At 39.9% G+C, this 21,963-nt stretch overlaps 1 protein-coding gene across 1 annotated transcript; it reads right to left on the bottom strand.

Moving 5' to 3' along the window:
- Positions 1–96: 96 nt before the first annotated feature.
- On the bottom strand, positions 97–15,120 carry nkpd1 (NTPase, KAP family P-loop domain containing 1). Its single transcript, XM_080885717.1, has 6 exons — positions 15,055–15,120; positions 13,059–13,122; positions 12,019–12,135; positions 10,257–10,585; positions 7,395–8,852; positions 97–6,439 (listed from the first exon to the last, which is right to left on the bottom strand). Exons 2-6 carry the CDS (start codon positions 13,075–13,077, stop codon positions 6,152–6,154), a joined length of 2,211 nt encoding a protein of 736 aa, XP_080741843.1. The 5' UTR covers positions 13,078–13,122; positions 15,055–15,120; the 3' UTR covers positions 97–6,151.
- Between the last annotated feature and the right edge of the window lie 6,843 nt (positions 15,121–21,963).

Here is a 21,963-nt window from a genome sequence, read left to right as displayed (position 1 = left end):
TACATTCCTAAATTAGCCAAAGTGATCATTTTCTTGTAAGGTAGAAAAATACAAGGAACAAAATTTGATCTTTACACTTGTGCCTTTAATATTTGAACATGTAATATGACTATAATGTGGTGCTATGCTTTCCTATATTTGTTTTAACGAGTGTGAGTCATTAGAAGGGGACCATTGTGTTCCTCAGAGTATTGTAACAGTGCCTCTTTTTGGGGGGAAAACAAAATCTTAAATGAGCTGTTATTTTTGGGAGCTAGTAGCAATTTTCATCATTATGTGTTAATGAAACTGCATTGGGACAAACAGCTGCATAGTCTCTGGCACCACCTCTGTACCAGCCCGACAGGCTATTCAGAGAATTATTACATGACTAAAACTGGGCCTTTGGGAGAAATGGGAACAGCAGAGGGTGCTGCTACTACAGAATCCGAGCCTTGTCTTTTAAAGTGTTGTCAGCATGCTCTCTATGCCTTCATTGTGTGTGGCTGTGTAAGGTTGTTCGTACAGTAAATGTTCATCAGATATATTTTTTTCTATAGACAAATTAACATTTTGCGTCTTCCTGTGAAAAACTCTTCAATGGATTTCCAGTGAAATGACCCTTCAGCTGAATATTTAACCTGCTTTGTTTAAAATATTTTGCCGTGTCAGCATTTTGCTGGCAACAGCAAATCTTTTTAGAAAAATTAAGTGCCACACAACAAACTGCATTTGTTCAAATGATGAAATACTTTGGGGGGGAAAAAAAAAAGTTTACAGTTTATGGCAGCATATATTCAGTGTTTACCATCAGGATGAATGATCAATAAAGTATTTCTGAATACATTATCGTGACTTTTATTTCAAAAACACTCACTGTCCACTTTTTAGGCACACTGGTTTAGCTGATAATTAACACAAAAATCTAATGGGCCAATCATATGATAACAAGTCAAAGCATTTAGGCATGTAGACATGATCAGAGGACCTGCTGGTTTTCAAACCGATCATCAGAATGGGGAAGAAAGGTGATTTATGTGACACTGAACATGGCATGGTTGTTGGTGCCAGATTGGTCTGGGTAGGGTTAGAAGTGGAAAAAAAAATGAAAGAAAAGAAAGCATGGATCAAAATGCTCGTATCAAAGTTGCAGTCTGCTGGTGGTGGTGTCCTGTTGTGTAATATTCTGTTTGCACACTTTGGGCCCCTCAGTACCAACTTCACAGCCCTTAAATGCCACTGTCTACCTGAATACTGTTGCTAGCCATGTCGGTCCCTTTATGACCACAGTGCGCCCATCTGATGGCTGCTTCCAGCAGGACGACACACCCTGTCGCAAAGCTCAAATCACATCAGACTGGTGTCTTGAAAATGAAAATGTTATATGTACTCTACAGTCACCAGATCTCATCAATAGAGCAGGTTTAGGATGTGGTGAAACAGGAGATTAACATCATGGATGTGCAGCCAAAAAAATCTGCATCCACTGCGTTATGCTATCATGTCAATATGGACAGGTGAGTGTATGTATGCCAAACATGTTCATGTTTTTTCAGACGGTGTAAAATTAAAATCCAACTGTCTAAATGTGTTTGGCACCACCATGCATTCAGTTCGCAATTCAAATTGCAAAGCTCCCGGACAGGATGTGACATAAATAAACTAACAAGCGCAAAACAGCATCAAACTTTGATTAGTAGATGAGCTGAGTATATGAGTAAATCACAAGTTACAATGAAAATGGGATGAAAACCAATGTTACTCCCATTCACAAATATTTTGTCACTGATAAAGTTATTAAATAATTAAATAATTAAATGTTCTTGTAATGATCGCAATACATGTAAAATTCACTGCGAGACCTCCGTGAGTGTTCATCCTGATGTTGACGTTAATATCACAAACCTTCAAATGATCCAATAACATTTGAGATGTTTCTTACACCACCAAAGTGAACCTGAATGTGACAATGAATGAAAAGCAATAGAATTACTAAAATCATTTGAATACATTGCCCTGGGACTAGAAATACTCTGAAGTCTGGTGGCAGTTCCTGTGGGACATGGAATATAATTTTAGATGTCAAAGCAAAAACCCTCTGGCGGTGCCAGAGTTGATGGGGTTCACCAACAGCAATAGGATTCATCCTTTGGTAAGAAAAAAAAGAAAAGAAAAGAAGTTCAAATGAGTCCTCTCTTAACATTTCTGATATTCAGTTTATAAAATAGCACAAGTTTCTAAAACTTGTGGCATAGGCACTTTAAACAGATCATTTTCAACATTCACAGATTTCCATGTATAGAATAAATGTTATAATACACAATAAAAAGGGCAATCCAACAAGACAGTAACAATACAAATATGTAAAGGTTTAACTTACATTACAATAAGGTATATAATAGGGGTGCAACGATACACAAAATTCACGGTTCGGTTCGGTTCGATACTTTGGTGTCACGGTTCGATATTTTTTCGATACAAAAAAATGTTCATGCCTTTTTAATTTGTCATTCATTAAAAATATAAATATATATTTTAACTCAAAAGTACAGTTTTTAAATTTAACCCTAACCCTTGTGCGTGTTTTTTATTTTGACAGCGAATGCGCACCTGCGGACCACTTATGTGCAGCCCTGGTTATTTAGCTCGTCATATTGCAGCCACAGAAATTATTTTGTCCATGAAACCATAAAGCTGCACTTTCTTTTTGCCTTATAGTCTGATTTGTCATAACTTCTCCTGCTGCTTTTACACACGCACTCACATAAGCTCAGCGATTCTCTGCGCGATCAACCTCTCACATGTTTAAGCTGCAGGAGATTTCACTTGTCATGTTTGCATAGTAAGCTAACGATTAATAAGACGATGTCAGAGGAATTGGTGCACAAATTATCATCACTCACAGATCAGTACTGTCGCTCTCTATACACAGTTTGCACGATTGCAAAGTGAAAGCAAAAAAACAAGCGCAAATTCAAACGCGACTTCAATATGTCACATATTGACAGTGGCTCACCGATGCCAATGACATAATTACCCAGCTACATTTCTGAAAGAATGCAAAAGCATTGACATATATTTTTCCTACAATAGCCCGACGGGCAGGGCAGAGATAGATTTTGGTAGCCCGACTGAAAAAATCGCTAGCTCCAGGACGTCGGGCTAGCGATATTGCAAGCCCTGTATCTGATTGAGGAATCACTCATCTTTGGAAAAGAGAGTTTATTACAGAGAGATGGCTCTTTCCAAAATAAAAGCTATACTATCCGCTTCTTCTGGGCTATATTCTCAGCAGCATAAGGAGAATCATGTGCTAACAGCTGTCTAAATGACTCGGCTAAAGTTAGTAGCATGCTTGTTGTTTTTGTCTTTGCACTAGGATGATGTCGGCGTAAATGTGCAGTCATATTCGTTGTGTTCCCACTAGTGCTTTCAGGTTAATCTCGTTGAAATGACCTTAACGCCACAACACGGCAAATCTCCGTTAACGAGCTACCGCCGATCGCTCCGTGCATGGGGCTAGACAGCCAACACGTTAACGAGCTAACTGCGCTAACACACTAGTTCACACCAATGTAATTGAGCATTGCATGGCACATCCAACATACTGTTTTACTTTAGTCCATGACTCGCTTACCTTCAGGGTCATACGTCACATGAAAACCAAAATAATTCCAAACGCCAGATCTGAATGAGAGTGGGGGAGGTCCATGTTGCTGAGAGCTTAACTTCTGTCTCGCTAGCTTGCCCTGTGCTCTTCCTCCTGACTATGCTGTCTGTGTGGAGCGCTCAGTGGATCTGCGCTCGACAGTGCAGCCTAGGCGGAGTAGTCGAACACAGATTCACTGAGCGCTCAACACAGACAGCATCGTCAGAAGGAAAATTGATAAAATAAATTACAAATGTTGTATTGTTCGATACATATGCATACCGAACCGAAAGCACTGTATCGAACGGTTCAATATCGATACGAATATCGTTGCACCCCTAGTATATAAATACATTATAATGATTAGTAAAATCTCTTCACAGCTTTCATTATGTTACTTTTACATTTGCCACCTGACACTGGAGCAGATGACATTGAAATGGTATCTAGGCAACACTACAGTTAGCTTTGCTCAAGTCATCTTCCTCAAATTGACATTACGAGCGTAATTATTCATTTCGGTTACACTAAATTAAATAGTTTAATTTCTAGGTAAGGTCTGACAAGGAATTTACTAAAAAGAGTTCATGTTTAACAGACTGCTCAATTACTATTTAACAAATGTGGTCCTTATTATGGAATAAGGCATGCCTGAATAACCGCAGTGTGGCTGCTTTAGACTGAAATGAAGTCTTTCATGAATGTTAACTCATACATTACTTAAAATTTTATAAGGTGTAAACAAGCTAGGATGATATATTCACACCTGACTGTTGTATGATTGTTGTAATGCTACAGTCACACTTTAGCACGACTGGGATTATTGTGATGGTGTGCAATGACTTTCCGATCTTGTCTTTGAAATCATTGCTTTGACCACTTGCAGTCAGTCGCTGTCCTCAGAGTGACTTTGGTGCATCAAGTCAGTTTACTCTCAGTCTGCATCAGTTTGTGACTGATTGCTGTCAAGTTGGCAAATACATGCATACAATCTGTGATAAATGGGAGAAAATTGCAGTTCTGTTGCCATCTGCATACACAGAAAGGCACATTCACTTCTTCTATTCAGAGTCCAACCAGATCCTTGTAAATAGAAATATAATTTCATCCACAAACAGTGACGTAGTTGCTCATAGACAGCAATTTAACTGCAAAATGACAACCTATTTTTTTATACAGGGCCATAACTAGAATACAATCAGCTGATGATGAATGTGTTGGCAATCTCTCTGCATTTATATAACAATTATTTGTAAACTTCAACCAGTCTGTTTGAGAGTGATTGCATTCAATCTGAGTCAGTCATTGATTGGAGACAGGTTGCTTCCCATCAGGTGACTTGTGCAATCGCCTTGTGGACAAATGCAGTCCTCCACAGGTTGAGCATGTTGCAACACTGAGCCTCTGGTTGCAGCAGCTACTTGCTATTGGTCATCAAAAGCAAAAAAAGAAAAGAAAGAGCCCAATGACCCAAACCACTGACTTTTCCTTGTTGCTGTTTTTAATCTATTGTGTCTGAGCTACAAGTCAGCGGTTGGTTTCCATAAGCTACTTCGTCCTAAACCTAATGAACTGTATGTATTTAACAAAAAGTTTAGGATAAAGTGATACACTCAAACTATCCAGCTCAGATAGACTACTCATTACAAATAAAGCACAACCGAACGGAAGGCAATTCATTGTGATTAAAGATTAATGGCTCAGCCCGGCACCGAGCAGCAGGTGAAAGTACAGGGCGTGAAGAGTTAAAATCCCACGAGAGCACTGTGGAGAACAGGTCGAACATGTTTGAGGAGAGAGCAAATGAGATCTCGCAGAGAACTGAAGAGGAGTTTAGAAGTCACAGCGTTGAGTGACACGGCCATTAACTCAGATTGAGATGTTAAACACAGTGGTACTGTTCAGCTTACTGTAATGGAAAAGCCACAAATAGCCTGCTCAAGAAGAGGTCTGTGGGGGACAGTTAACTGGTTTACAGATGATTTCCTGACAAACTGTAGTAAATAATCTAACCTCTAAACAAAGCAGAGTTCATCAATAAAATCAGAAGCAATCAGATAAGATAATGGGGACATAAAGGGCTTGTTTGTCATTTGGGGAAACACTTATCTTCTTTCTGGCCAGAATCTATAGCAAACCCATGTCTGGGTGCAAAGAATAAGGCGCTGGAGCCAGAAACGTGATTAAGCTGGCACAGGAAACAGACCAGGAGCAACTAAGGGAAAACAGCTAGCTCTGCTAAAAAAAAATGTAAGGCTCTCAAAGTAACTAATAAACATGAGGCATACTGCTTGTTTGATCTATGCAAAATTGGGAATATGAAAAAGTCATTTGCGGGTTTTATTAGTTCTGTGACAAACAAGTGTTTAGCCTTTATGCTATAACCTGCTAATTACCTGCTAGCTAGCTTCACATAGCATATAGATTTGAAAGCCCTTTCTGGCTTTTTAATTAATTCAGCAGTATAAACATGTTAGAATTATATGTGCACAAAAAAATTCCTGGAGACAGATTGACTCCATGTTACATGTTAACCAGATTGGGATTAGACAGATAATGATGAGAAACCTGAGGGTGGAATTTCGATAACTGGTTTTTAGAGTGAGAAGGTATTGTTGCCATGTTTTTGTACTGTGGTCGCAGATGTGATGGAAACCCCAAGAAGTGCAGTCTGAATGTTGCCCATTCACCAAAAGTCATTTGTAGGAGGTCTTTAAGGTCTTCCACATCGCCGAAGACCAGCGCTGACCCATTGAGGTCATTGCTTTTCACAATGTCGATGTACTTACTGGGGTATCGCATCCTCTCCAGCTAGGAAAAAAAAGAAAATGTGAAACTGAGCAATATTATCCTTCCTGAAATAATTTAATTGATTTATAACACCACACTGCTTGTTTTCAGCAAAAGCCCTTCAGCGTAATTAGCCTACGTTTTAGCATTTCCCTCTATATAGCAATGTTAAATGTTTACAGTCAACCTAAGCAGGAAGGATAGTAAATGGTGCATGCAATTAAATACTCATTACAGTTGGTAATTTAATCACACCAGTGTCATTGCTGTTCATTCTCTCTACATCATATCTGTGCCTTATAAAGTTCTTTCTAATGAAAATACTGCGTGCTGCAGTCAGGATTTTCAGTGTATTTATCACAAAGTGGTAAAAGCAAGCCTTCATTAGAAACGCTTCTGCAAAATGTTTATTTACTGTGCTGCTTTTTTTTATACAGCATCTGAGTAATGGTACAATAAAGTGAGCTATTAGGGGAAGAGCTGCAGGCAGGCAACACAACTCTAATCTTTCAGGTAAAACTCCTTTTACCCTAGCCCAGTGTCGCACCATGTGAAAAACTGAGGTTATATATGACTTGATTAAAAAAAAAGAAAAGGGGTATTTATTGACTGATTCTTCATTATTATCAAACCACAAGTTTGACTGGACTATATAGGAACCAGAACACCGTCCCAGTCCCAGACCATCTAATACTGCCATTTTGGGGAAGTTGCTGGCATCTCATGGATTTGCACAAGATGTCCTTTGGCACGGAAAGATGGGTCTGTCACTCTAAACCCATCACAGATGGATGCTAGGATGCAGATAATCTAATAGAATGACTTCATGTGATGCCCTGAGATGATAAAGCATTGAACCAGTTGTCTGAACAGGTGTGTTTTCTTATGCATTACTGAAAATCAGCTGCTCAAGATGTCACGAGAGGTCAGCCAAGACTGAAATCTTACAGAACATAGCTTTTAAGGAATTTCTTACCTCTTTACATACATCCTCGGTGTTCATATTAATGATCTTTGTGATTGGCAGTGGAGCTAGGTTCCTCATCCAACCAGAATCTTTCAGCCTGGATGTCCCTCTGATGTGAGCCAGCTCATTCTTAATTGAATGATCTAGGTTCACTGTTGCTGCTTCAAATGTCTTCAAGTCTTTTACCTTGAACTGGAAATCTACTTTGAGAAGATTTTCGAACAGCTCAGCATCTCCATCCTGCTCCAGGAAGTCCTCAATCTGTCCACTCATTACATACAGCTCTGCTTGGGACACACTGAAGACTTGCCATAAGGTCTTTGAATCATAATCGCTGGGCCCAGCCTCACCATCAATATCTGCCCTTTGTTGAGCATCTTCCACACACTGGAGGATCCAGCTGAGTCGGCAGGGCCAGTGATTGGCTAGGATCACCCATGCTGCAATGTATTCTGGTTGAGGAAGCTCTAGGTTTAAGGCTTTCATGATTATCACAGTTACTCGAATAGAGTTGATCACTCTTCTCATTGACATGACATCATCTAGCATGTACTTGCTTAGATTCCTGTCATTGCTGCTTAGGATGCTTCTGATTAAGTTATCTAGTTCATCTTTTATATCCAGCATTGCTGCTTTTGTATTGATCAGAGGGTACATCTCCTTTGCTTCAGATGTAACCTTCTCTAGAGACGAATTGGAGGAATCGTAGGAATAAGGAATTCCTCTGTGTTTGACTTCAACCGTGGGAGAATCCTCTTGAATTTTTGACTTGCTACTAAGTCTGTAAAGTAAACTGCGCTTTGAATCATTGGACAGTGGTGGGACTGTGAAGGGCAGAGTCACTATGCTGTTCAGCAATGCATATGCTTTGTCCTCTTTGCTCAAGCATCCATCTGCAAAGTTCACTTTCTCTACAAGGACTTCCGGATTTACAGCAAGAATGGAAATAAATGGGCTCTCTTCATCTGAAAGCAAAATGTTCATAGCATCCAGGACTGCAACAATTTTCTTAGGAGAGCAGCGGTCCAGATTAGTGATATTCAGCACGATTCGGATCCTTCTCCTCTCGAACACTTCCATAAACTGGATGAAGCGGGACAAACACCACATTTCCATCCTGACTTCGTTCATGAAGCCCAACTGACCACTGAGCCGCTCATTGTCCATCCCTCTCTTAATGTTCAGTGTCTGGCTGAAGATGAAGTTCTTCCCCATCAGAATGATAAACTTCAGTATGCTCACTGCAGGGACCCCTAATGTGGCAATTGCCAGGCCTTCCAGCACACCCACCTGGCCATTGCTGTCATCCACCTCCTCATCTGGTTTCAGTCCAAATTTGGGAAAGCCAACCGTTAACAGGATAATCAGGATGATAAGTGGTACCACCAGAAGGGAAAGGAGAAAAAGCCACAGTGGGCAGCAGCAAATCTTCTTGGAACTCCAGTGGTTAGGACCATCCTCCACAATCTGAGTTTTTTTTTAAAACAAAAACAAAGCAAAATAGAGAAAAACATACATATATACATACATTATTATCATGCTTTTAAACATGGATTCAGAGTTGCCAAATGAGGTTCATGTTCTTACATTTTCTGTACCATGAGGTCTTATTTCTCATTTTGGTTCTGGGTAATATCTCCAGAACTACTGGCTAGATTGATGGAATTTGGTAAAGATATTTAAATGCCTCTATGGATCAGGTCAAAACATTTTTTGTGATTACTTTCATGAGACTCGACAGTTTACAGAACTAGTTACCTGGTCTCAAAAACCAACACACCTTCTGGTTAACATTTTTTCTTGGGAATTCTTTCTACCAGTGTTAAAAACAGACAGCATAGAAAAGTCTGGTTTATAGTTACAGGCTTAACTAAGATATGACTATGTTGAACATGATCTTTATAACATCAGAATAAAAAAGATTGTTGTTATAAACCTCTAGAATTATTGTCAAGCGGATTTTATTGGCACGTTTGTCATTATCGAGATTTATAATGGTTGAAAAAGCAAAATTAAAAAAAGTAAAAAGGATGCGCAAAGCACCCTCCACTAATGTTGTGAGTGTTGACATTGCATAGTTTGCCCAGTAGAGGGCACTCTGGAACTTGACAACACATTTTGGAATGCCACAGATACACTAAGCCAGTGTTTCCCAACCTTTTGGAGCCACGCCACATATTTCACATTAGAAAAATCACACGGCACGAATTGGCTTGGTTTTTCTGCCGTATACCATTTTTGCTTTCTACTGACCACCACTCATGCTAGGGCCTTAATTTGGGTCAGAATTTTCTCCTGGACCCAGGTCAGATTGTCTATTTTCTCTTTTCAAATACTTATCTATTGCTATTGCACACTGCATTGTCTCACTCACAGCATGACTATTATGTAATTTCATCTTCGTCTTCTTCTGTTTTACTGGCAGTTGACAACCCATTTAATTAGAGCAGGAAGTTGTACTGCCCTCTAGTAGAAGAGAATGTAATTGCTCTGCCCGTTACTCACGGAGTACACTTAGAGTACTAATCAGGTGGAACCAGATAAAGGCACACCTGATCATTTGTTGTGGCACATACAGTGGTTGGGAAACATTGTACTAAGCAGATAGTATGAGCAGAGTCGGGTGGAGTGTATGTAAAAAAATAGCTACACATTATGTTATTATATTAGCGAAATCTATATTTTGTGTTTCTGAATGAAAAAAAATATTGGCCAATATATAGGAATATCAGATTTTTAAATCACCAAATATTGGTATCTGTATCGGATCAAATTGTCAGTAGGACCATGTTAGCAGGTTGATGTTAGCATTTTGCAAATAATCTGCCGCTCTCAACAATTAGACAAAAATGTAGCTCTATTGAGACAAACCTTGTTCTTGACTTCCTCTTCTTCATCATGTTGAGCTACACGGTAGAGTAAAAGTTGTAATTTTCCAAAGTTCATTTGCATGGCCTCAATCAGCCGTATAGCTATACCGGCCCAAAGCAGGTCACTACCGGCAAAATGCCAAGCACTGAAATGCACATAAATGAATCTGACGTTTCGTTCCTGCTGGTTCTCCTTTGTCCAGATTGGCCTGTAGAAGAGCAGTCGTCCAATAAGTGCAAAAAAGCCGGTAAATGAAGGCTTAACCGAACGAGGCCTGGATCCTTTTGCATATTCCTGCTCAATCCTTGAAGCCTCTGAATTCATGTACACTGAAAATACACAAAACAAATAGAATACTGACACAGGTATCTGATGGTTGAGTTACATTTAAGAATAATATTAATAAAGGCAGAAATATGGTTATTTGGCACAGAATTGTGGTCACAGAGTTGAATGTCATGGTAATTTAAGGCTTTTGATAGTTTCTCTGAACTGTTATTTTTCCAGGGTGGAACAAGCACAGCATTCATCTTTAATGATTTTAAAAACAAAAACTGGGTGCACAAGTTTGAATTTATTTAAGATTTTCTCTGATCCACACAAGTATGCATACAGGCTCTGTATATATACAGTCACTTAAATCTTTTAATAAGTGGTGCTCAAGGTTCAGCATTGTTTTAATTTGACAAGGACAAGTCCTATTAGGTTCACACTCGGCTGCAAACCATTCCAGAGCGATCTGGAGGCCATCACCTGATGAAGCCAACAGAACCACATCATCTGCAAAAAGCAGAGAGGAAATTCTGAGACCACCCAAGTGAAAGCCTCCCACCACTTGGCTATGCCTAAAAATTCTGTCCATAAAAATTACGAACAGAATCTGTGACAAAGGGCAGCCCTGGCAGAATCCACCACCCGCTGGGAACGAGTCCGACTTATTGCTGGCTATGCGGACCAAGCTCTTGCAATGGTTGTATATAGATCAAATGGCCTGTAGCAATGGGCCAGACACCCCATACTCCGGAAGCACCTCTCACAGGACACTCCGAGGGACACTGTCGAATGCCTACTCCACAAAATACATGTCTACTGGTCTACTGGTTATTACAAGAAAATATAATATACACAATAATCCATCATATACAGAGTTAATGAATAACACTGTATATCATCTGTCTGCAACATTTTGAAGCTTCATTATTCTACGAGTATTTTATGTTAGTATCAAATCCTTAAAACACCTACGTTTTAAAAAATGCTACTCTAATAAACCTGCTTCATTAAGTCTGCTCGTGTTATTTGTTTACATGTTGAAATGCCTGCATATACAAACTATACTCAACAGGATTATGTCCTCATTTGTGGAATGTTTGATGTCATGTTATCTCTTTTACAACAACACCTTAAGTGTGGTAAAAAAGCTCAGTCAGTCTGTAAAGTGAGAAAAAGATTGCCTATAGTCAGTTCATATATGAGGAAGCAAGAGCTCTATTTTTTGACTCATTACAAAAACAAAACAGCACGTTTAGCAAATGTTATATTGTTATACACCACAGCGTTATTGCGAAAGCTGCAGTTTTTATAGTCACCATGCTATAGTTCTACACACTGCAATCATGTTCACAGCCATCTGTTGGCACTGCGATAAAGAAACAGATTCAAAACTGTATTTACATGCAAAACACGGAGAATTTAGTCGTGTTTGTCTTCAAAATAAGCATCCTGTCGTTAGCGCCTGGTAGGCTGGGCCAGACAAACCTACCTTGCATTTGTTTGAGGATCATGTTGATTCGATTCTCACATGAAGCGTAGAGTCCCACAGTTAAAGGTGATGAGACTTTTGTAAGTGTCTTGGACAGTGCGTATGCATATATGTCATCTAAAAAATTAAAAAGAAAGAGCATCATGGTTTTCTTATTTTACATCCTCATGCATTTTAAACGTAAAGTCTTATTCAGAGAGTCCCCACAATTCCTACCAAGTAATCCAAAGCTGCTAAACTGTTTGACATACTGCAGAACATCAGTGCAAAGTCAAACTGAAACCGGGGAAACAAGTTCTCCAGTCGGAAGTGAATTTCAGAAAATGGGAAGGAAAAATTGAGCAGCAGTGGACAGGCTGCTATCAACCACTGTAATTTTTAATATGACAAATCTAGGAACAAACCAACCATTTCAAGTTAATTTGACTGGATGAAGGCATGCACATAAAGTAACTGTACCTTTCTCTAATAGAAAATATATTTAATTACTAACTTAGTAAAACACAAGAATGGATTGTTGGTCAAGAAAAGATGCCAAGATAAGCTACGGATAGGAAAAGGGACTACTTAGGAGTCTGTGGTCTAGGTGAAAACAATAATGATGACATTATTAGCCAGTAAAACTGTGAGCTCCCAATGCAATGTAATTAAATTAATAATAAACTATTTGCAATTACAATGGAGAGAATTACCTATAAGGCAAAGTGCAGAAACACTGAAACAGTTGTTCATATCAAACAGATTCAATGCCATGTATGCACATTAAACCAAACACAAATACAAAACAACACCATCGACAACAACAAAAATAAATGGAAAAAATAAATTAAATATCCCATTAAAAAAAAAAAAAGCCCAGAGGGCCTTTATATGAGCTGGGCAGAGGGAAAGAACTGAGGATGGAGGCACTTAGCCCGTGGTAAATCACTGCATTAATAAAAATGCACGAAGAGGATGTCTCATTTGTAAAGTGAAACTGAAAATGAACCCCTGCTGAGGGGGTGGAGCTTCAAATATGTTATTATTAAAGAATAAATCACCTTCTGTTGTGTTCTTCATGATGATTGTTTGGTGAGACCAGCTTTCACAGACTATTCGTTCAGCCTGTGAAGAAAAGAAACAGCAGAGATCTCAGTGCAGCAGGGTTTCTTTCTGCTGCCCCATGAACAATGTGGCCCTTATCCACTGTGGCATCTTTTTGGAGAGATGTATGGTCAGGTCCTTAAATATATTGGAAAACAGCTCATGTTTTGTCATTGTGCCTCAATACAAGTGAACAAAATGCGATGTAAAGTGTGAAAATTCAGCTTCAAGAAATTTGGGAGAAAAAAAAAATTAGAAACAAATCAAACAGAAAAACAATTAACCAATCAAAAACTGCATGACAACGAAATGCCCCAAAATAGACCCCTGCCCATCCTTCACTATGAGCACGGGCGTGTCCTCCTTCTTTTTTTAAGATGTTATTTTTGGGACTTTAAGCCCTTATTGGATAGAGAGAGTGTAGATAGAAGCGGAGAGAGAGTGAAAGACATACAGCAAAGGTCTGCAGGTTGGAGTCAAACCCTGGCCTACTGCTTTGCGGCCATACAGCATATGGTCGCCTGCTCACCCACTGAGCCAAACCGGCGCCATGGGCACGTCCTTCTTTCAGGTTAAAAATTAGCCAGTGTTTACTTTACAAAGGCTGGAAACAGAGCCAAGAAAAAGTGCACTAGTCTAGTTCCCTCTCAGACCACTTGAATTACACCATGTGTTTGAGTCATCTCCAAATGCAGTAAAATGGCGTTGCCTACTGAGCTCATTAAAATGGCTGCAGTTTAAAAAAAATTCTGATGGCTGTCGGGATTCCCCCTCAGCATCCTATTACATGGATGTACGATATCAATTTAAAAATCCAAGGTGACATCATCCTCGATTTTGTTTGCAAGATTTTCAGAACACTTGACGTCTGATTTATACTATAGATGCACCTATGGTATCAATTTCAAAATCCTACGTTGCCTCCTTCTCGAGTTATCATATTCACAAACTTGGGTGTCCATGCCGCCCTCCACCTGCCCGCCCGTCCAGTTCCATGGCAGGACGACATCAATACCCCATCAGTTTTTTACAGCTGAGGGGTCAAAAAAGTTAATTTTCTGGAATTAAAGCAGGAAGTGTGCGCTTGAATCACATTGTCATTGCTTCACTTCAGATCCTCTTCAGATCTTCAAAAGCATTTATTTGCTATGACTGCACAGATTAGTTATAAATCATTATTAAGACACTGATAGAAAATCCTTGCGTTGCTTTTCTCTTTGATAATTTATGAGAAGGACTTGAAGTTGAAACGGTCTCCGTCCTCCACGTCTTTCCTCGAGGGTTCTTGTTGAAGAACATCTGCAACACTATTCACTAAAAGTTTCTGAAAATTGACCCCGCCCAACCATAAATATAAACTAATAAAAATAAACTCACAGTTCCCTTTGATACCACATAATCTTATATTTACTACATATAATCTTATAAGATGCACCTGCACTTCCTGGCCAGTTTGGTTCAACTGCTCTCAATGCAAATATCAGTCACACAATTCAATTTAATTCAATGAAAGGATCTGAGCTGCAATACAGCAATTCAGTGAATCTTTTCTTCTTTTCTAAGTGTTGGTCGAAAGGCATTTAAAGGATAATGACACTAATGTAACGCACTTACACGAGACCTCAGGCCATTGTCTTTTAGTCCACAGGAATGTCAGCAGCTTACCTGAGTCATTATTTAGCATTGCTATTATGTTGTTGCTTTCCCTGCCAACAACATATTTTCAGCTTGTGCTCTTGTCTGCACACGTCTAACAGAATCAGATCGACTGTGGAAAACAGAATGGCAGTACTGACTTTGTTTTGCGTTGAAGTAATGTTTAACTTTCATTGTACGATCAGAGTATGTAAACTGCAGCCCTAAAACTTCTAAAATTATGTCTGAAGCTTCCATAAAAGAATGAATGGTATATTATTCTTGGCTACAAGTGTGGTACTAAACAAACAAGCTTACCTGTTCTTTGTTTTAAGTGGTCTGGAGTAAAACAGAATAAGACTGCCAGCAACAGCTTAGTTGTGGTGAACTGTATGTCACTAAGACCTCTGTGCTGTAAAACTTTACAACCCTAATAAGATTAGAAAAAAAGAACCTGGTAATGAGAGGCCGTCTCTGTAGGCTAGGCAGTTTCCAGGAAATGAGGTCACAAGCAAGATGAAATTATTTCTGAGAAATTAAGGTGTGCATTTCTTCCATTCTTCTTTACTTTGCACCTAACTCATGCTCCCAATCTCCTATCTATTCACAGAATGTGAGTGAAGTGGGTAGTTCCTGAAAGCATTACAAGGTAGAAAATATCCCTATTTTTGCAATTGCTCCTGGCATTAACTGTCCAACTTTTTCGTCTCGTGGAAAAAAATGGAAAAAAATGAGTGATTTTATGCTGGAGCCTTGGGTGTGCATGATTCATGAGCTGAATTTCTTGGTATAGAGTCCCTCAGGTTGAGAATGACTGGATTGCTCTGCCCAGCCTGAACTGACATGCAAAGCAGTTGCGATGCCAAAGCAGCAACACCAAAGCTTTTTGCCTGGAGTAGGATTTGTTGTGACATAACTGGTTAGTCAAGCTTTGAAAAACAAGCTAGAAGCTTAATTTCCCTTGGCATATTTCTTTATTTTTTATTTCTTTATTTTATTTTAATTTTTTGCATTGGCCTCTTCATACCATCTGGTGTCGCAGTATACCTTGTGCTACAAGTCCTTCAACAAACTACAGCAAAAGAACTGGGCAGAAAGTCATGTCAAGGTGGCTGCTTTCAGAATTCATTTCTGATATTGCATTTAAAGCATATAAAAAGACAGAAGATTGGAATGAAAAGATTTATCTTTAACTCTCTTTATCTTCAGTAACATACAAATGGCTATAGAAGTTTGCAAGTCTATAGGCCTGTTATTCATTGGAGCGGAGAAGGAGATCAGAAAAGTCAATTTTACCTTCTGTTGCTCATTATATGAAGATTAATGGGCACTTGGGCAATGGACAGACTTTAAAATATAATGTGTATATATATATATATATATATATATATATATATATATATATATATAATGAGTTTTGAAATAAATAAATAAATAAAATATAAAAAGGAAAACACACACACAAATTACCACCTGTGGAGTTGTTTTGAAGGCGAGATCAAAACCTCTTTTTGTATCAGCAATAAACATGTTTATTTCTGCTATAAAGAGTGTATGTGAACTGACTCACATTGGGAGCCAATCCCAAGTGGTTATTAGAAGAATTGCAGTTTTTTTGCACTTAAGCTTTGGGCTTTATTTTTCATCTCCACAGGCTGCTGCCAGGGTTGGAAAAAGTCATCTTTGCAGAAGCTCTTTAAAGAGCGATACCCATTAGGATCTCAGCGGGCTCCAACACACTCTCATTCAAAAACTGTGAACTCCTCTCCCAGCCATCGTAGGGTGAGAGGTGGGGTATACACCCCCAGAAAGGTCAAGATCACAGATAGAAAGACAGCTACACACTCTCGCAGCCTACACCTATGGGCAATTCAGAATCACGAATTAACCTAACATGCAGTTCTTTGGACTGTAAGAGGAAGGCTGTCTCCAAGAGTTTTTAAGTGGAGCAGGGCGGTGTGCACGGAGGAAATTCAAATTTTGAATCCGAAAGAAATACAGTAAAGTAAAGTGGCGACATAAATATTTAGACCCTTTCCTGAAGTAAAAGTCATAATCCTGGTTAAGTAGCCCAACTTCACTAAAGGTAACTACAGCAAAGTACTCCTTAAGCCAAATGGTCTTTTTCTGAAAAAATATATTACTGGATCATAATCTTACTCATTCAGTGTGTACCACATTTTTTAGCATATACTTTCATACTTTTTTTCTCTCTCCTTTCTTTATTCAAATCAGGCAACAAAATATATATCTCATTTACATTGACATAGTTTTTTTTTCTTTTTTCCCCCCTTCCCTTCCCCTCCCCTCTTTTTCCCCTTCCCTTCCTTCCTCTCCCCATCCTTTTTACATAAAATATAATTATCATTATATAAACAATCATATCTATGTCTATACATACACATTTATTATCCTAAATAAGTATATTCAAAGGAGGGAGAGGGGGAAAAACAAAAAAAAAACAAAAAAACAACAACAACAAACGAAACCCCCCCCCCCCCCCCCCCCAAAAAAAAACAAAAAAAAAAAAAAAAAAAAGAAAAAACAAAAAAAAAAACAACACCTGCGTAGACCCATATATATAATCTTGGGGCAGATATGAGAGGAGGCCAAACCTCTCAGTTTTACTTATTAAAGTAATCTATAAAGGGTTGCCAAATTAGGTAATACTGTTTAACATTATCTCTTAATGAAAATTTAATTTTCTCCAACTGTAAATGATACATTGTGTCTCTTAATAAAGCAGAATGAGTTGGGGGGGCTTTATTTTTCCAATTTAGAAGTATAAGGCGTCTTGCAAGCAATGTTATAAAACTCAGAGCATGAATTTGTTTATTATTTAAGTTTTTAACTGTAGCTACACCGAATAGTGCCATTACTGGGTCTGGGGGGAGCTGTTTTTAAAAAATATCAGACAAAGTTTTAAATATTTTAGACCAGTAGGTAGCGATATTAGGACATGTCCAAAACATATGTGACAATGAGGCAGAATTCTGGCCACATCGGTCACATCTTGAATCGGCCCCTGGAAACATCCTTGAAACCTTCAATTTAGACAGATGGAGCCTATGCAAGACCTTAAATTGTAGCAGTCCGTGCCTGCAGCAGACAGAAGTGGAGTGAACCAGTTCTTGTGCCTTAGTCCTTTCATACTTTAATGACTTATATACAGAATCATAAATTAGTAGAAACTGATCTGCCTGTGTTAGGACACCTGTCAGTCAAAGTGGCCAATCCCCTGATCCCAAGTGTCTCTAGAGACCAAAACAATGCTGTAAATGCCTTTATTTAAAAGACAGGAAGTGGAGAAAGAGAAAGAAAGAGGGAGAAGACACACAGCAAAGGACATCGGGTCTCAATTGGACCTCAACTGCCCAACCTGTGGGCTAAACCAGCACCCACAAACATGCTTTTTAATGATGCAAAGCTATTTTGGGTTTCCATGGAGACAGACTCCCTTTTGGAGCCAAATGCGGTTTTTGGTACTTCCCTCTGTCGGCTTCACTTTTTAGCCTGAAAGTTGCTACTCTTACCAGGACGGAAGCCAGAAGCTTCTTGCTGTGCGTCGACACTGCTAACCATGACTTCCTGAGCTTCCATCCATCTCCCCTTCAGGGCTGCAGTAGTGTCGCAGCCTATCACGGCTGTCATAGAGCGCAGGCGGGGCACGCTTTTGAAAGGTCACCAGTTGTACTGCTAACACAGAGAGATAGACAACCATTCACACCTACGGCCAACTTAGATGAACCAACTGACCTAACATGCATGCGTTTGGACTGCGGAGGATCTGAAGCAGGAACTTGTTGCTGTGACAATCGATACACCACCGTACCACCCAGTATAAAACTTACAAAACTCAGGTCCATAAAAAAACTGATGATGTCATGGTGAATATGTCCACTTTTAAAAAACCAAACAAACAGTAGGGCCATATAACAGCATCACACACATGCATCTATCCAAGTTTGAGGCTATTTGCTGAAATGAGGTTTAATTAGCATATGTCTGATTAAGATTTAAAGTGCTTGGCTCAAGGGTGACTAATTCTGTCTTTACTCCAAGTACCTGATTGTTCAACGACTTTAATTAACTTGATTGTCATAGATCGTTAGGCTGTGTGTCCCTGTATGTATATGTATATATGTCTGTGTGTGTGTGACAGAGAGACAGTTCTCAGTTATTGCTCGGCTAGAAGTCTTTTGCAAATCAATACTGAATGAACTGGATATTACCTCCCCCGCCACACCCATGGCCTTTCACCACATAAACTTTGCAATTAAGGTTAATGAATTCACCTTCATGATTAATCAAAGATAGGCATCAGACACAGATAAATTATAGCTCAGGACTGCGAAGACTTGGAGTAATTTTCTGCTAAAGTCGAGGGTAAATTAAACTAATATTGTAATGGTTTGGGTTCAGGGGATGACAGTTGTTTTCTGACAGGAGCTTGTTGAAAATTTGCACACTGAAGATCATTTGCATAAGCTGGGATGCATAAACAGGTCGGGTGATGGGAGATTTTTCTTTCAATTTTTTCATTTTCCTCAAACCCTGTTGTGACCGAACATGCCGACAGAGGGTGCTAAAGTATTGTGCAAGAAAGCGGGACAATAATGTTTGATCAGTGGCCCTTCATCTCTCTGCTCTATTTGGTATGTAGGAGCAGACCTGACAGTAAAGAAGGCATTTACTGAGAACAGGGTGCGGTCGAGGGCTTAAAATGTGCTAGAACTTCTCTCTGCTCGGGTGATGATCATTTAATGTAAATCAGGAACTGCAGTGCACAGGACACACACTCTGTCTCTTACAAACACACACACACACACACACACACACACACACACACACACACACACACACACACACACACACACACACACACACACACACGTGCAGAGTAATATGTGTCTGCCTTTATTCCTTATTCATTCTTCCTAAGGGCAGACAAGCTTCAGTATTGACACACAGCCTGACACCAGCTTGGCCCCAGCCCATCTTGCCCAGCCTAATTGGCCTCAAGACCTCTTGTTGGTGTGATCTATTGATCAGTCTCACTGCAGATGCTGCTAAGTCTCAGGGAGAGGACAGAGAAATAGGCAGATATACTGAAAGTAAGCGCTGCCAAATCTGGGCATGATGTCTTAAGCTTCGCCGTTCCCTCTGCAGAGCTGTGCAGCAAGCAAAGATGATAGGGTCTTCACCCTTAGGTGCAGGGGTCCAGATTCTTGCCACAAGCTGATTCACACACATTGATTGTCCTTTATTTTTTACCAAGTGGATGATGGCACGAACAAATGGAGGTTTCTGAATGCTGTGACCCCCCCACCCCCAAAAGATCTATAGATACTGTCTGCTTTAACAATCCCACCAGAGACAGATGAAAACTCCTCCACACTCGCAAAATCCACTTTTTTCTTTGAAACCTCTGTGGTAAATATTAGGAGGAGAAGGGGAAAAAAGAGAGGCAGCAATGAGATTGCCACTGAAGAGCCCTTCTGGGGTAGTGGTGAGTGAAATGCCATGCATGCTGATCTTGTATCTATCAGCGCAAACGTCCTATACCTGATTATTTTTGTCTGCACCTTCAGCCTCATTTCTATTCACATTCAGATTCCCGATCACATCATCTCATTCCCATCTATTTCCATTCCCACTTCTCCTGCTCATCGTCTTCCTTCTCAAACAGTGGAGCCATTTCAATGTAAATAGTATCTGTGCTTATCCGCCTCTTAATCCGGCTCCGTCATTCTGTGCAGACTTCCTTCAAATCCCGGAAAAACTCCTAAGAGAAACATGCATATGTTTATGAGGCCCTTCCACACAATATGTCCTTCACTACCTCATAAAAGGCAATGCATTCTTCTTCATGTGGAGCACAGATTTCCTATTCTCTGCCGTGTGCGCGCGAGCTACATTCCCATATGGTATTACATTTATGATGCATGACAAGGCTTGCAATTCTCTCCCTCGCCTCTGCAGCACAGTACGACTAACCAGAGCTGTCCAAAAGTCACGCCTGTGACAACGGGGATCATTATACATTTTTCTTTCAGTGCTGCTGCCTCTCTGTATTCTTCTCCATGCCTCCATGAAATCTGTCTTTATCCTGCCGAGTGAGAGTATAGCTACCAGGTGCACACTGAGCCCTTCTCTGAGTGGTGGTGCCTGGAATGAGTGTCCAATCTTTGGACCTTTTCACCATCACGCAAACTTACACGCATGTGTGCACACATTCACGCAACCTGCTGATCCTGCCTCCTGTTTTATTGTCAATATCAGTCGGCTCAGGGGTTGTATGGGTTGACGGCTGTTGACAGGGGCTGGATTGTGGAGGTAAGGATGATGGCAGCTCTTGCGGAGATAGAATAGCTGTATCTTGAGACCTCTTGGAGGGTGTTATTAGGCTGTTATGAAATCTGCTCCCTATCAGACCTTCGGTGAAGCAAGGGGGGGAGGGTATAGCCAGATGCAGAGCAAAATACAAGTGTTGAGTCTCTCTCACTTCCTCCTATAGCATCCTCTTATCTACCCCGCTACCTCCTTCTCTCATGCTGCCTTCTCTTTAGTATGGTGCCACCTGTGCCCTTGTTTTTCAGTCAACACAGCCTGCAGTCTCTCTGCACACTTTCCACAAAGGAATTGTTTCATCATAGAAGGAATGGTACTAATCTTGTTTGATATCTCATGAAAATATACATGTACACCTGAAGGCATGCAGCACGCACTGCATCATGATGCCAGGAACCTGCTGTCAGGTTGCACCAAAGCACCTGACGAGTTACTTGAGCACACAGATCATTCCAGGACATCAGCTGAAGAAATGCTGTATAAACATCAGAAAAACGTCAGTCATTAGTGCACATACACAAAAATGCTAATACGGGTACTGTACACAGCATGGCGGGGAACCTGCACGTGACACTAAACAGATACAATCGTTTGTGCATCAAATAGGAGTTAAAACAAAGCAATACTGGAAAAAAACATCTCTTTTGGGTGTATCCACAGCACTGAGGAGCAGAGGTGACATTTAGGTAATTACGCTTGCCTGTTTTTGTTGGTTCCTTAAATCACAACAATAGTTTTCATAGTAAAACCTTTTGGCTTCTCTCATTATCGTGCCACTGCTGTTGTTTCCTTGCGGTGCTAATTGTGAGGGAGTCTCATTTACGCTGTACAGAAAATGGCACAAAAAAGTGATGCTAACCCAGTAGTGCATTAAAC

The sequence above is a fragment of the Rhamphochromis sp. 'chilingali' genome, assembly GCF_963969265.1.
Source record: "Rhamphochromis sp. 'chilingali' genome assembly, chromosome: 6".
Taxonomy (NCBI): domain Eukaryota; kingdom Metazoa; phylum Chordata; class Actinopteri; order Cichliformes; family Cichlidae; genus Rhamphochromis; species Rhamphochromis sp. 'chilingali'.
The sequence above is the reverse complement of the archived record's forward strand: the minus strand, read 5'-3'. Positions and strand labels throughout refer to the sequence as shown.

Bases quoted from the DNA above. Each gene is read 5' to 3' on its own strand.
- nkpd1 (XM_080885717.1), bottom strand. The intron at 8,853-10,256 runs GTTTGTCTCAAT...AAAAAAACTCAG, and splicing joins AAGAGGAAGTCAAGAACAAG to ATTGTGGAGGATGGTCCTAA. The intron at 6,440-7,394 runs GTAAGAAATTCC...TTTTTTTCCTAG, and splicing joins CCGAGGATGTATGTAAAGAG to CTGGAGAGGATGCGATACCC.